General features: G+C 42.5%; 1 protein-coding gene across 1 annotated transcript in view; it reads right to left on the bottom strand.

Annotated features, from left to right (window-relative positions):
* Window positions 1-6,669: 6,669 nt before the first annotated feature.
* The window catches only part of LOC112102742 (basic immunoglobulin-like variable motif-containing protein), a 25,097-nt gene continuing 15,668 nt past the window's right edge, over window positions 6,670-16,098 (bottom strand). Inside the window, 2 exon segments of the mRNA XM_029910468.1 lie at window positions 6,670-8,164; window positions 15,385-15,481. Of these exon segments, the coding sequence (XP_029766328.1) occupies window positions 7,871-8,164; window positions 15,385-15,481 (391 nt within the window). The 3' untranslated portion in view covers window positions 6,670-7,870.

The following is a 16,098-nucleotide window of genomic DNA, read 5'->3' as shown; positions in this document are numbered from 1 at the left end:
ATTTGATGCAAAATGAGTTTGCTGAAGAACACACAAAAAATGCTTTTTTCAGTGTAACAGGGTCACCTTTCCCAAGCCCTTATCTGGTGCCTCACTGTTTCTCCTCCTTCTGGACCTCTGAGGTAAGTACATGCCACATACGTATCAAATCAAAATCTCTCCTTATGGGGTCTGACTTACTAATATGCAACTCAAATTCCAATATTTGCACAGAAAACCATCTTCCCGCCATAGGTTGGCTTCAGGCACCCACCGTAGTTTCATTAGAATACGCATATAATCCCTTTTATCAGGGTTCACTACAGCCCTGCTACCTTTAGCCCTCCCACAGATAGGCCCTGCCATTAGCTTCTGGACATAGCCCCACTTGGGTTTCTTTCCTCCCTTCCTCTTCCCCTTTCCCTCCCCCGACCCCAACCCCACTCCTTGCCAGGAGAAATCCAAGAGCACAATTGTTCTTCTTTGGATCTCCTAGTGGACAGGCTCCCTGGTCTTTTCCAGACTGAGCAACAGGCTCTGCATTTATGGTTCCTGCCTTGCTTATATGATCAGCCACTCCCCCACCCCCGAAATCCCCAGCCTTAAGAGGCTGAGACCACAACAGGAATAAGGACCCGCACCTTGACTTGCGGCACCAGTACTCTGTTACAGGCAGGTTGAGACAGTAAGAAACACTTAAGAAATAAGTAACTTACACATTAATATTACTTTTCACACTTTTCCAGCTCTGGCTATTATTCCCATTTCTTAGATATGGAAACTGACACACAAAGACATCAAATAGCTTGTTCAAGTCCATGCAGTAAGCCATGAGTAGAGCACAGAATAGAACACTACTTTTGACCTTTTCCACTCTAGACACAAAACCTATATTACATCCTCTGGTGCTTATTAATGTGATTTTAATATAGTTTTTTTTTAACCAAGTCTCCTAAGCACATGTGCTTTATATCTTCACTTTGGGGCTCCAATTTGCCACATTAGCTGGCTGACAGTAATTTTGGGTTCTCCTGAGACACAATCAGGGCCTCCTTCTAACTCCTTGTCAGCATTCCTTCACAGCTACTATAAAAATAGAAGGCAGGCAGACACTATGTAGTTTGTCAAAGTGATGCTTATCTCTGTTAGCATATAGTAGTATCAGTAAGTTAATTGTAGGAATTACATTCTTAAACCAGATGTGCACTTGTGAAAGCTTATTGGAATGCCTATTTATCCATGTGCTTACAGCTTTAAGAGTGACGTGGCAGACATCCATACTTGGAGCATTCTAGTTACTCTAAACAATACATGATGTTTAGATCTCAGCATTGACACACACAGTTGGGCCCCAAATCCAACTTGTAAATGAGAGCAGTATAAGCTCTTCGAACCTGTGTGTGCTGACTAAACTTGTTGGATCCTCCTCACGCTTTCATGTATTGCTGGTGACCCACTCAGATCCCACAGCAACAGGATTCTTTAATGTAATTTTACATCACATTGTGATAGTCTTAATATTCCAAATTTTAATGGTGATTATGCTTATTGTTCTGGTAAACTGGATCAAGCAAAAATTCAAACAACTAAAGTATGTGCATTCCCTCAACTTTAAATTAAATTACTATGGCACACAGGCAAGTGTGGCCAAGGTGAAAATCAAGAGTGGTGAGGAATTGTGCCAGTACAAAGACATGCCTACTCGGTCTCATGAATATAAAAGCCTTGAGCCAACCCAGGACAAAACTACACACTCATTGAACTCATCAAGCCAATAAAGTGATGGATAGATAAACAAGTTTATCATACCAGCAAGGAGGGGAGTGTTACCAGAGGTTTTCACTTGCTTGAATCCTGTATAGATTGCAGCACCCTGGATAGATATACTGACAGTCAGAAGAGGGACAGGGTTGAGAAACATCATGAACAATTCACCTTTCGCAATTAGCATTACAATGGTAGTGAAAGCATCAGAGTGTTTTAGTTTGTAGGGAACAGTAGTTAGTTTTAGACTAGATGCTTTAAGTTATAATTAATGATAGTTTATAGTTAAAAAATCCAAAATGGTGGACACACTGACTTCCTATTAGGAATTCTCAAGATGGAGGAATAGCTATGATTTCAGAACAGAAGCTGATTGGCTGAACAAGTTGCCACCCACACAGGGAGCTTGAAAGGTCAACCAATCAGACTGAATATAAGACTGGTCAGAAGTAGGCTTGGTGTGGTGGTTGAGAGGGAGAAAGTGTGGAGAAGAGCCAGAGGAGAAGAGAAGATCGAGAAGACAACCAGGGAGGCAGTAGTGCGGAGTGGAGAGTGGAGACAATTACAACAATACCATCCAGGAACAGACGGATCAGAAGGAACCCTGCCGATCAGAGAGATTGAGAAAAGAATGAGTAAATCTGATTCCTTGGCTGTTTTTAAAGGCTGCTTGTGTGTGTCTGTCAATAAAGCCGGACGCCGGCTTCTGAGTGTGACCAACCTCACCCCATCCTGTGAGCAGCAGGCCCCTGCTTGTAGAATGGTAATTGTTAATTGTTCAAGGTTTCGTTAATGCTATGTTGTAGTGCTGTTTTATGCATATGCATTGGGCATTTGTTTGTTACATTGTAATAAGTCCAATGTTATTATATTGGAGACCTTATGCATATATATTAAAAGTTCAGTGTATACCAACTTGCAATATTGTATTTGTCTCAGTCTGTGTAGTCTCTTGTACCACTTAAATATATGATTTTGAACACTAATCTAATTGTGCCTTATTACTTATGATACATTGTAATTTTTTCCTTTCTTGCTTTACCTATTATACATTGCAATTTCTTTTTTTTCTTTCCTGTGTTACTGAATATACTGTAATCACCTAATTTTTCCCCTCAATAAATAAGATTTTGTTTTCGAAGTATTACTGCTTGTATGTCTATTCTTGATCAGAGGGCTGTATCTGTGTCCTTTCAAGAGTTAGCAGAATTAGCCTGCTCTGGGGAGTCCTCTGCGGGTCGGAGACAAACCCCCTGGTAATACTCTGGCAATTCTTTTAGGGCAGATCACCACTTTTCTTCCCCATTTGGATAGACAAGCCAGTACTGGGATACCGTAAGTCCAAATAGCGAGGTAACAAATTGGCGTCCCTGGGTAGGCTCGTGCTAGTTTACCTAGCTGGATGTTAAAGGTATAGCACTCCCTATTGGAAACAAAAAGCAATAGATAGACAAGCTGCTATGAAGTTGGTCATTTCAGCTGCAAAAGAGGAAAAAAGAATAAATCATTTAGCCTGCAGAAGACAAATTCATGCACTAAAGGAAGAATTGAAAGCCAGCAGAGGAGCCATAACAGCAATAAAGTCCCTAGAGTGGTGAAATCAGATGAAGAAGATATGGTTCTCCTTGCGATGATGAGAATCCCAAAGAGTCCATTCCAGAATTTTAGTCCACCGAGGGAAGAGCCAGAAGAATATCAAAGGCCACCTCCTGTAGCTCCAATTATTACCTCCACAGTAACCAAAACTACTACTAATGGAAACAGAGGGGGTACAGAAGAGAGGGTAGAGGAAAGACCCTATGCCCCTGAGCAAATTAGAGCTCTAGGAAAATCCATGGGTCCTTTGAACAGGAACACAGTTATCAGATGACTAGCTAAGACAACAGGGATACTTGGATTAACAGGAAATGATCTCTCTGCGTTAATAAAAGAGTGCATAAATTCAGATGAATTTGCTGAGCTTCCTTATGATATCCAGGGAGGAGGAGAAGGTGATACTGATATAATAGGTAAAGAAATCTTGAAGTTTTTCTTTCCTGGAGAAGATCCAGTGGTATGGTTTCATCAGGAAAAGCAACAATCAAAGGAAAGACCTGAACCATACATAGCTAGAAAGAATTTATTATACAAACATGCAGGAATAATCCAATTAGGATATCAATTGATATATGATTCCCCACAGTATAAAAGAGCATTAATACTAGGATTTGATCTAATGATCAGAATGGCGATGGTCTCTGACGATCCTTCACATACCCCCCTCCACATTATAGAAGATAAAGTGAAAAGACTATATGAAATACAGCGGGAGACAATGCCACCTCCGAAATTACTTCAGAAAAGAAAACCTGAGAAAGTATCAGTAATAACTTTCTCTAACAATAGCCCCAGAGGACAAGGAAATCAAAGTCAGCAAAATAGAGAAAGAGTAAAGCAAGAAGAGAATAGGAACAGAAAGTTCGTTCCTCATGAATCAAGAAAAGGTGATCCAGGAAGAAATTGGTTATGTGGAGAATTGCTGCAGTATGACCCTAATAACAAATTCATGGGCTTCCTACAAAAGAACTACTTTGAAGACTGGTGAATCATAAAAGGAGCATGCTGACGGCTCCACCTCACCCTCCAAATCAAGCGTAGGGAGGCTGAGCGCCCCCCATCTCCCCAATACTGGAAAAAGAAGATCACGCTAATGTAGTGGCACATTTACAAGCAGATGACTGGGGGAGACCCACTGTGTATATGGAGTTCAATAGGGGAGCATTCAGACAAAATATGTTAATAGACACAGGTGCCACATTTTCTTCAGTTAGTACAAAGGATAAGAATTTATTTGGACCTCCTGTAATAGTCAGGAAGCTGCAAGGATTTAATGAAGCAATGAGTAGAGTACCATTTAGTGCTCCAGTTCATTTTCAATTAGGGAGGAAGAAAAAGGTAAAGAACAGTTTGGTATGATGAATTTAGATGGTGATGGAATAATTGGTGTTGATGTATTAGGTAAGCTTGAGGTAACAGTAGATTTGGTAAATAAAGTATTATGGGAAATACCGTCAATAAGGCCAGAACAATAGATCTATCAATTGTTATTGAGGCAGGATATAGGTTAGCTGCTATCAAAGCAGCAGAAGAAATAAAATGGGATGATTGGCCAACAGAGGTTCTGGAAATAGCACAAAAGTATAAGGAAGTCTGGACAACCAGTAAGGCAGAATGTGGAAAAATAGAAGCCGAAGTCTTGAGCACTGGACCAGATCCCCCACTTCAAAGACAGTATAAATATCCTAAGGAGGCAGAACGTAGTTTAATGAAAACTATCCAAGGGCTTTTAGAATAAGGTATTATAGTTGAACAACAGAATACCAATAATGCAGCTATTTGGCCAGTTTTAAAGGCAGATAGTAAAACTTGGAGACTATCTATCGATCTTAGGCCTCTTAATAAAGTGACTCCAATGACAGCTCCAGTAGTGGCAAAGTATCCCAAAGTAATTGCCTCTATTATCGGAGGAGCATGATGGTTCACTGTTTCAGATTTAGCCAATGCATTCTTTGCAATTCCTTTGCATCTGGACTCCTGGTACAAGTTTGCCTTTACATTCCAAGGAAGACTGTTTTATTTTTGTCGATCTCCATAAGGTTTCCATAACAGCCCTGCTATCTGCCATATGGACGTGAACAAATATGGGATAATATGCCTAATAAAGATAACAGCATATTATATGTACATAGTATCCTTATAAGCACAAAAACTAAGTAAGAGAATTTAGAAATTTAGAAAGAGAATTAGATCACGTATTACACAAAATAAAGGAAACAGGGTTTAAGGTTAGTCCAGAAAAAGCTCAAATATGCCAACAGCAAATAAACTACCTAGGACTAACGTTAGGACAAAAGGGACAATCACCAGATAAACAATGGGTAGAATTATTGCAAAAATTACCAGCCCCCAGAGGCATATCTACTTTAAGATCGTTTTTGGGTATGACAAGACAAATTTCTCAAGAGAATTATGCAGAGAAAGCCAGCCCACTGTCTAAGTTATTTAAAAAGGGTAATAACTGGGAATGAGGATTAGAACAGCAGGAAGCTTTTATGCAGCTTAAGAAAGCATTCGCACAAACCCCAGCTTTAGCATACCCAAAAGTAGGACAACCTTTTATGCTCCAATTGGCTAGTACCAGTACTGGAATGAGTGCTGTATTGAGTCAAGACCATGGAACAGGTCTTCGACCACTGGCATATGCCTCTAAGGTTCTGAATTGAGTGGAACAAGAATTTATTCCTTGTGAGAAAGAGGTATTAGCCTTGGTTTGGATTTTGCAACATTGAGTGTATTTAGTAGGACTATCTCCAGTGCTTCTTAAGACATCACATTCACCTGTGAAATATGTATTAACAGGAAAAATTAATGATGGACATGTTTCTAGTCCTAGATTAGCAAAATGGACGTTAGCCATGCTAAATAAAAATGTAACAATGGAAAAGGTCCCAAGTTTATCAACAGTTTCGTATGGTCTTATAATTGAAGGAGAATAGCATCAATGTCCCCTACCAGAAATGGACCAGTAATGGGATACCTTAATTCCAAACAGTGGGGTAACACCATTATCAACTGTCCTGCTTATCCCACACCTGCCTTTACTTCCCCTGCAAATTAGTCTCTCTTATAGAAAAGAAATGCTGCCCTTTTAAATTCATACGCTTAATATATATCCCACACCATGATTTTTTTAAACAAAGATACTTTAAAAAAAAGCAGATACAATCCGTACAACAGCAGACATATTATGGACTCAGTCATAAAGGTGTCATTCAGGAAACTTCAGTGGGGCTACTCCACTGAGTGAGAGAAGCAGGAATAGTCCCTCAGTTAGAGGATAAACTCTTCAAGACTACGAATAGGGACATTCCCAAAACAAACAAATGACAAAGTAGAAAACAAATTTTATTGGAGGAAGAAAATTGTCTAAAAGTCTCCCGTTTTTTGGTTAACAAAAGCAGCAAACCACAAAATACCCTGCATTCCGTGACAAGAGTTCATGTCAACAAAATTAATCCTTGAGCACATCATTTGTATATAGAATGTTATAACTGCTAAAATGTTTTTGGGCAAACAAAGTTATATTAGTCCAAATATAGGTGCTTTACCTGGAAACCTGAAAAATATAAATTGTTTGCTGACAGATATACTGTAGGACTGCTAGCATTTTTTGGTACTTAATAGTGTCACCCCTCATAGAAAAATTAACAAGTAAAAACACTAAGAAATTTGGAGACACAATGAAGGAAAAGAACAGCCAACAGGCCAAAGTGTGTTCAGCTTGGTCATCAGCAAATTCAACTTCATTTTTATTTAAGAAGCCTGTGGAAAATGAAGCGAATTCAATGCTAACAAAGGTGCTGTAGTCAGAAGTCCACTACTTTATCTACACAACAGGCAGAGGAGGGGCAACAGCACAAGCCCACCCTACAGTTGTGCCTCAAGCCTGACCCAGAGTAATGCCATTTTCCCTGTACAATCCATCTCAGGCTTTTCAAATACAATAGCACTAATTGGTACCAGTTGGCAAAATATAATTATTTTAAGGGACATGGACACTAGTCCACTGGGAATTAGACTGAGACCACCCACTCAGTTAAGTTTGACAAGTTTTTTTGTATTACAATATTTCTAATTGACAGTGGCAGCCTTACTGAATTTAAAATAAAAATAAAATGTTAAAAAGGAAGGAAATGTTTTACCCTTATATAGTATGCAGAATAATCAATCACTTTGGAAAGTCATAAGATATAAAGTTTCATGCTTTGAATACTTTTCAATGCTGTTTGTTTACATAAATGGCTTTAAACACAATTTGTTCTTTTGTTTTCACGGTCCCAAATGCAGTTCAATTATTTGAAGTAACAGTTTGCTTATTATATTTACGCTGATTACAAAGTACAATAATCTGTGCTTATTTGTTAGTTTACATGTCTGATGTCACCCATCACAACCATACACAGGCGTATGTATTTAAATAACTATGAGATTGCATTTTATACCATTTCTATTCATATGTACTCTAGGCTTAATAAACTCCTACTATGTCTTAGCAAAACTTTAGTACACCAGCTGTGCTGTACTAAAGTTAATTTCTATCATTCCCATCATAATCAGTATAACTCTGATATCCACTGTTCCTCCTCTCAGGAAGATTATACATCTTCTTCCACATGGACTCCTGATGGAAACCAGCACTGAAAGATCTACCCAGATGTCCATGCTGTTTCTTGGTGATATTGTCTTCGCTTTCAGATTTGGCAATTCCCTGTGCTTGTGGTTGCATATCTCGTCTAATGTTTCCAAATGGGAAGTTCCAAGGACCAAACCTTTGCCAGTTAAGTCTCTGAAAAGCAATGATACAATGCAGGTTTCCTCCTACCTAACAAAAGGTAAAAAGCGTTTTGTTAAAATGTGTGCAAAGAAAAGTACTTAAGTATTATTTATGAAAATATTTTGAATATTTATGTAACAAACTGCTTTAGTTTAGTTTCTTCAACTCTTTTACTAGTTCCCTTCCTAATCTTCTACACAATACTTAAGTTTCCCTATCTAGCATTCACAAGCCAGCATAATCCAGCTTCTGCCTACCTTTGTTAGCCTTTACACTCTCCACCCAAAATGCACAACTACCAGAGTGTTTCTGTCCTCTTTCTACTCATCTTCAGATTTTCTTCCATGCACCCTTCCTTGCACCTAGAAGAGAGGGTTACTCACCTTGTGCAGTAACTGAGGTTCTTTGAGATGTGTGCCCCTGTGGGTGCTCCACTTCAGGTGTGGGTACATCCCGACGCCGTTGATTGGAGATTTTCGGTAGCAGTGCTCGGACAGAATGCGCATGCGCAGTAGCTGTCTTGCGGCGCCACTGGAGTCTCCTTTAGTGCATGCACGGCCTGACCCCCTCAGTTCCTTCTCTACCGTAGAGTCCTTGTATCGAACTCCAAAGTAGAGGGGAGGAGACTGGGTAGTGGAGCACCCACAGGGACACACATCTCGGAGAACCTCAGTTACTGCACAAGATGAGTAACCCTCTCTTCTTCTTCGAGTGCTGTCCCTGTGGGTGCTCCACTTCAGGTGACTGTAGAGTAGCATCCACAAAGGGGGACTTTGAAGTGACTTGCATAGTGGAGGAGAGGACCGTTAGGCCTACTATGGCATCAGCTCTTGAGGCTTATATAACTGCATAGTGGTTAGTGAACTTATGTTCTGAGGCCCATGTAGCAGATCTCTGAAATGGGTACATTATTTAGAAATGCAATGGATGCTGCCATGGATCGTGTAGATGCTGCAATGGATCTGACACCCATTGGGGGTTCTGTCTTATACGTTTGATAACATAAGCAAATGCAGCTCGAGATCCACTTAAATGGTCTATGTTAGGATATAGCAGAGCCCTTAGATCATTCCGTCATTGAGACGAAGAGCCTTGGGGATTTGCAGAAAGACTTTGTTTTGTCCAAATAAAAGGCTATAGCTTGTCGAACATCGAGGGTATGCGACATGGCCTCCTGTGTGTTTCTGTGTGGTTTAGGATAGAGTGTAGGGAGGTGAATAGGTTGATATGGAAGGTTGAAGCTATTTTAGGGAGGAATTCTGTTCTGTCATCTGGTACCACTGAGAACAGTCTAGATCCATCCTCTTTGGAACCCCCTTTCAGGTAGTTGAAAGCAGCTATCAAATCCCCCCTCATTCTTCTCTTCTGCAGACTAAACAATCCCAGTTCCCTCAGCCTCTCCTCATAAGTCATGTGCTCCAGACCCCTAATCATTTTTGTTGTCCTCCGCTCGAATCTTTCCAATTTTTCCACATCCTTCTTGTAGTGTGGGGCCCAAAACTGGACACAGTACTCCAGATGAGGCCTCACCAATGTCGAATAGAGGGGAATGATCACATCCCTCGATCTGCTGGCAATGCCCCTACTTATACAGCCCAAAATGCCGTTAGCCTTCTTGGCAACAAGGGCACACTGTTGACTCATATCCAGCTTCTTGTCCACTGTAACCCCTAGGTCCTTTTCTGCAGAACTGCTTCCTAGCCATTCGATCCCTAGTCTGTAACAGTGAATAGGATTCTTCCATCCTAAGTGCAGGACTTTGCACTTGTCCTTGTTGAACCTCATCAGGTTTCTTTTGGCCCAATCCTCTAATTTGTCTAGGTCCCTCTGTATCCTATCCCCTACCCTCCAGCGTATCTACCACTCCTCCCAGTTTAGTGTCATCTGCAAACTTGCTGAGAGTGCAGTCCACGCCATCCTCCAGATCATTAAGGAAGATATTGAACAAAACCAGCCCAAGGACCAACCCTTGGGGCACTCCGCTTGAAACCTGCTGCCAACTAGACATGGAGCCATTGATCACTACCCGTTGAGCCCGACGATCTAGCCAGCTTTCTATCCACCTTATAGTCCATTCATCCAGCCCATACTACTTTAACTTGCCGGCAAGAATACTGTGGGAGACCGTATCAAAAGCTTTGCTAAAGTCAAGGAATAACACATCCACTGCTTTCCCCTCATCCACAGACCCAGTTATGTCCTCATAGAAGGCAATTAGGTTAGTCAGGCATGACTTGCCCTTGGTGAATCCATGCTGACTATTCCTGATCATCCTGGGTCCGGTGGACAGTCCAAAGGGGAGTAACCTATACTGGAAATGGTCATGTCCAACTGTGAATCGGAGGAATCGTCTGTGAGCTGGGTGTATAGTAATGTGGAAATACGCGTCTTGTAGTTCGAGGGCTGAAAAACAGTCCCCGTTCCAGCACTGGGATTATTGTACCTAATGTGAACATCTTGAATTTGTGGGAGCGTATGAATTTGTTGAGTTTCTGTACATCTAGTATGCGTCGCCATCCTCCATTTTTCTTCTGGGTCAAAAAATAGTGGGAACAGAAGCCCTTCCCTCTGTATTGTGTAGGTACTGGTTCCACAGAACCCAGATGAAGTAGATGATCTATTTCCTGCCTTAAGAGGTGCTCATGAGAAGGGTTCCTGAAGAGGGAAGTGGGTAGGATAGGGGGACAAGAAATAAAGGGGATGGCATAGCCCGACCTTATGATTTCTAAGACCCAACCATCTTGCATGATGCACTCCCATGCATGGTAGAAGTGTCTCAATCGGTGGCTAAATGGGCAAAATGGCACAGCTGTGAGGGGGAGGTCATTCAGACCCTCGACCAACCTTTCAAAACCATTGCTTGTTAGGTGGTGGTTGTAATGCCGCTTGTTGAGGTTGTGAGGGTTGGCGCCTCGGAGATCTATTTCTCTGTCTGTTGGACTCATATGGTCTGGACTGTGGATGGTTGAACTGTGACTCTCTGGCATAGTGGTAAGGCTGGTAGCACTCTCTCTTAGTAGGAGGTGTGTAGATGTCCAGTCACATGTGAGTCTTTCATAGAGTGGAGTACCTCATCGGTCTTAGATGAGAACAATTTATCTTTGTCAAAGGGGAGGTCTTCCACCTTAATTTGCAGCTCTTTTGGGATGCCAGATGACAAGAGCCAAGATGCTCTGCGCATTACAATAACGGTGGCACGTGCTGCCATATTGGCAACCTCCAGGGAAGCTTGTAGGGCAGTCCTGGGTACTAGTTGTCCCTCAGTGAGCAATGTCTTGAATTGTGCTCTTTTACCTTCAGAAAGGTCGGTCATAAACTCACATAACTTCCGGTAATTGTCAATCATATTTCGCCAGAAGGGAACTGTAGTTAGTGACCCAGGATTGTAAAGTGGATGAGGTGTGGACCTTTCATCCTAAGAGGTCTAGTCTCTTGTGGTCTTTGTCCTGAAGTGTGGATCTGGACTGGGGTTGTTTGGAGTGGGTGGAGTGGATTGTTTGGAGTGGGTGGGAAAAGAGAAAGTCCATTCCCTTGGCCGGCACATAGTATTTTCTATCAGCTCATTTGCATGTGGGAGGGCTGGTGTCTGCCATACCATTTCAGCGGGTTCCAGAACTGCATCGTCTATTGGCAGTGCAATTTTTGAGGAAGAGGAAGGTTGCGAGATTTTGAGCAGCTTACGTTGGTTTTCCTGGACCTCCTCCAACAGGATGTCCTGGCTTAGTGCAATTCTTTTAAAGAGGTCTTGAAATTGTTTGAAGTCATCTGTCATTGTAGGTGGAGGTGGCGTGATGGCCTTATTGGGGGAAGAAGAAGAGTTGTGCGTTGGCGACACATCCTCAGGGCCCGTTTCTTCCTCTGGCTCCTCTGTAGTCTCCTTTGGGGCTATGGATGTTGTAGCCACTGGAGATAATGGAGGAGACTGAAGTTCACCTCTGGGTGGGGATAAGGTTCTGGCATAGTGGGCTTTGTATGCTGCCCAAGAATTCTATGGCAGCCACTGCATGGGAAAAGCCATGGAGGGACACATCCATGGTTGTCCGTACAATGGATATGGTGGTTGACCATGGTGGCTTTTAGATCTCAGTGTACCCCCAGCAGGTCTGTGGTGAGTCAGGGAAGAGTGTTGTGGGGAGAAGACTCCTCCATCCCGGTCCTCATCATCGCTGTCACTGGATACAGATGGTGCCATGGGGGAAGTGGGCTGCATAATGACACTCCTTGTTGGCAATCCATTGGAGCCAAGGAGTGCTGATTGGGACACCAATGATAAGGAAATTGCTGCAGTGCTGGTGGATGCGGTGCTGAAGGTTTAGTTGCAGCTGAAAGGTGTGCAGCCATCTTGTGGCTAAATTTTGTAAGTGCCAGTGGGCCCATCGCAGCACTATCAGTCGGTGCCGGCAGAGGCGGCGGCGACGAGCATGGCAGTGGCGCAGATTTTGTGGTTGGCACCGGAGGTGGCGGCATGGTCGGTGCTGTGTCCGCTGCGTGTGCTGGCGTGGTCAGTGCCATGGAGAAGACATGGCTGTGCCTATGTCTTGACTCCCTGCCCTTTGCTTTGGCCTCAACAGCATGGTCCGTGACGGAGGTGCTGGGGGAGTTGTAAGTGCTGACTTTCGGGGTCGTCGGCACCGAGGCTAATGACCTCACAGGGGACTGTTTCTTTTTATGCGGATCCCTCTGAGGAGAGGTCGATGCTCACTTCCTCTTTACATGAGAGGACAGAGCTGTGCTCTTCGTCGGTTCCGACCTTGTCAGCGAGCACTTAGGGAGAGGTTTCGGTTGGTCCTTTTCTGTACCTGGCTGGAGTGACTTCTCCATGAGAATCATTTTGAGGCAGAGGTCCCGGTTGCGTCAGGCTCTCGCCTTCAGGTTGTTACAGTGAACGCACTTTTGGGGTATGTGTGATTCACCCCGACATCTCACTCAGAGAGAGTGTCCATCAGATCGTGGCATTGTTTCTCAGCAGAGCTGCATCTTTTAAAGCCAGGTGAGCTCGGCATGTTTCGAGGCATGCTCCAAAAGGAGCAGGGAATGGGAGAAAAAACTTTTTTTTAAAAACAACTAACTGCTAATTAAGCTAACTAGGAACTATAATAAACTCATCTAAGGTATCTAACTACTATTTTTCTTTCTTTACTATCTGCAGGGGAAGAAGCTGCCGCACTGCCCCACGCTCATCTTCAGCAGAGGTCGGTTGAGAAGGAACTGAGGGGGTCGGACCATGCGCATACTAAACAAGACTCCAATGCGCGTCCCGACCAAGCACTGCTACTGAAAATCTCCGATCAATGGACACCTGAAGTGGAGCACTCACAGGGACAGCGCTCGAAGAAGAACTATCTCCTCAACCCATTCCACCATGTTTCAACCCTCTCTGCCTTCAAGTCCAGTCTTAAAATTCAATTCTTCTCAGAGGCCTAGTCCTCCATAAGAAAGAAAAATTACATAAATAAAAGCCATGGAACAAATGGAGACACATGCACTGTACTTTATCTCCTGATTACACCATGCTATACTAAATGAACAAGGAGGTCACGCAATCAAGTTAATGTCAGGTAAATTTAAAAATCAATTAAAAAATTCAGTATTTCGCGAAGATAAAATCCAGCTGCACTAACAGAGTATGACATTCTATACCTTGGGGGAGCGTCCTGGAAACCCCATATTCCACATTTTTATATAATCGTGATCTTACATATAAAGCATGCCTTGTAAGATATTAGGGGAAAAGTTATGATCTGCTGAAAGTCATTTCTCTATCCATATATGTATATCATTAATGCATATGAAGTTATGAGAATTGTGTTAAATGGTTGTCACTAAAATATGCTGTAAGTTGGGGCATCAGCCAGATATTAGCTCCCCAGAGGCAACAGCAAGGAAAGTAACCAACACCTGGGCGGGGTGTCAAACAACCCATCAACAACCATTGTGCAGCAAGGGAGCTACAATTCAATGACTCACATGCATGAGGCCACACCAGGGGAATTGCTCAACCTTGCCTGGAGACTCAGCAATGCCCCCAGACATGCCTGGACGTGTGCTCCCCAAGCACATGGGCCTGAGGTTATAAAACAGAACACAGTGGCCACATGCTGAGCCTTTCTCCTACTCCCACCTAAGCTGCAAGCAGCAAGGACACTCTGAAGACTCCAACTGAAGGGACTGGCCAAGATTTCAAGGGTGAAATCTGTGTATTATGAACTGCAATATCCTGTGGGGTGAGGAAAACTGCTTAATCTAGATGTTGCCCTGTTTAATAGGGTTGAGAGTTTAGACTGTGTGCTTATATTTTATTTTATTTTGGTAACTAACTCTGACTTTTTGCCTATCAGTTATAGTCACTTAAAATCTATCTTTTGTAGTCAATAAATTTGTTTAACTGTTTATCTTTACCAGTGAGTTTGTATGAAGTGTGTGGCAAATCTGCTCAGGTTTTGCAAAGGCTGGTGTATATCTACTTTCCATTGATGAAGTGGTGAACCAATTAATAAATATGCATTGCTCATCTTGAGCAGTGCAAGACAGTATATTCCTGAGGTACAGTGCTGGGAGGATTTGGCTCTGGTGCCTTTCTCTGTGAGATTTATGAGTGTCTCTGGGAGCATTCATGCAATCTAGCCGAGTGTGTGGGGCTCCACATGCTGTTGTGCTGAGTGATCACAGCACTTAGAGGGGCTTCCTGCTTGTCACTAGCAAAGCATTGTGAGAGACAGCCCCAGCTGGAGAGAGTTAAGGGGGCACAGCGGTCCCACAGTACCCGGCAGCACCCCAGGGATCTCGTCACACAGGGACTGGGTAATTGTATGCCGCAAAAAAATTACACCATAAAATGAGATAGGATATCAAAGATGAAGGGCCAATAACCTGGACTGGCATATCCTACATCCTGCAAGGCAGACCTAAACTCTTGTGCTCTGCAGTGTCTCTTTTAGCATCTATATTTGGTTTTCTGAATTTCCGCAGTATTCCCTCTCAGCAGAAGTTATAATTAATAGATTAAGAGATTCCAAGGTCAGAGGGGACCACCGTGATTATGTAGGCTGACCTCCTGCATAACACAAGCCATAGAACTTCCCCAATAATTTTCACTGCTTCGGGCATGGCAGCCACAGGATTTGAACTCTGGACCTCTAACACTGTAGAAAACTTCACCAGAAAAGTTAAATGACAGCTTCTTAGGTACAGTGAAGAATGAATAAGCTTGTTGGGAAAAAAAGTCTAATGTAAAAGTTCTTTCCCCCATCTTAATAAGTCAATATTACCTTCTTTGTTTTTCTATACTGCAGACCCCTCTCCAGGTGTCGAATGTCTAAGTATTCTGGATTTTGAGTGTTCAGGTCGGTAACAATATCTACCCACCTACAAAATAAAATGGACTAACATGTAGAAGAGATCACAAAACCCATTCACCACTAAAATTTATGGAACTACACAAATAATTCATTTCTATAATTTTTAAATGATACACATTTACCTGTGGTAGAAAAACTGAGATTTGATTGAGCACATGAAAAAAAATCAATATTAATATTAAAGACTTGAAGTTGTGACATACAATTTAAGTTTTAATAATACCTAGACAGTACCATGAACATTACCACTATTCACTGCAGTGGAGGACGGTGCACAAAATAAGTGACAGGGCTGCAGATAGCAAAGTAAAAAAACTGGGACAACATTTTACAGTAAAAAGTAGTGTGGAAAGAAAAATATTTATCCCTCTGTGTCTCTGTTCTTAGTCCCAACCTCTCCCTCTCTAATCTGGCTTTTACCCCAGGATCCCCATATCCCTGTTCTCTCACAACCTCAAATCAAAGACTTCATTCCTCCCTGTTCTCAACTCTGCCAAGTCACATTTTCTTCCCACAGCCCCTTAGCGCCTTCCAGCCAAACCCCCATCAACTCAAACACCTCCCAGCCCCAACACCTCTCTATAACCAGGCTGAGGGGCAGGGCCGGCTCTGGCTTTTTTGCCG

This window comes from Terrapene carolina, unplaced genomic scaffold (genome assembly GCF_002925995.2).
Source record: "Terrapene carolina triunguis isolate 2854851 unplaced genomic scaffold, T_m_triunguis-2.0 Scaffold21, whole genome shotgun sequence".
NCBI lineage: Eukaryota > Metazoa > Chordata > Testudines > Emydidae > Terrapene > Terrapene triunguis.
This window is presented reverse-complemented; position numbering and strand designations above follow the sequence as displayed.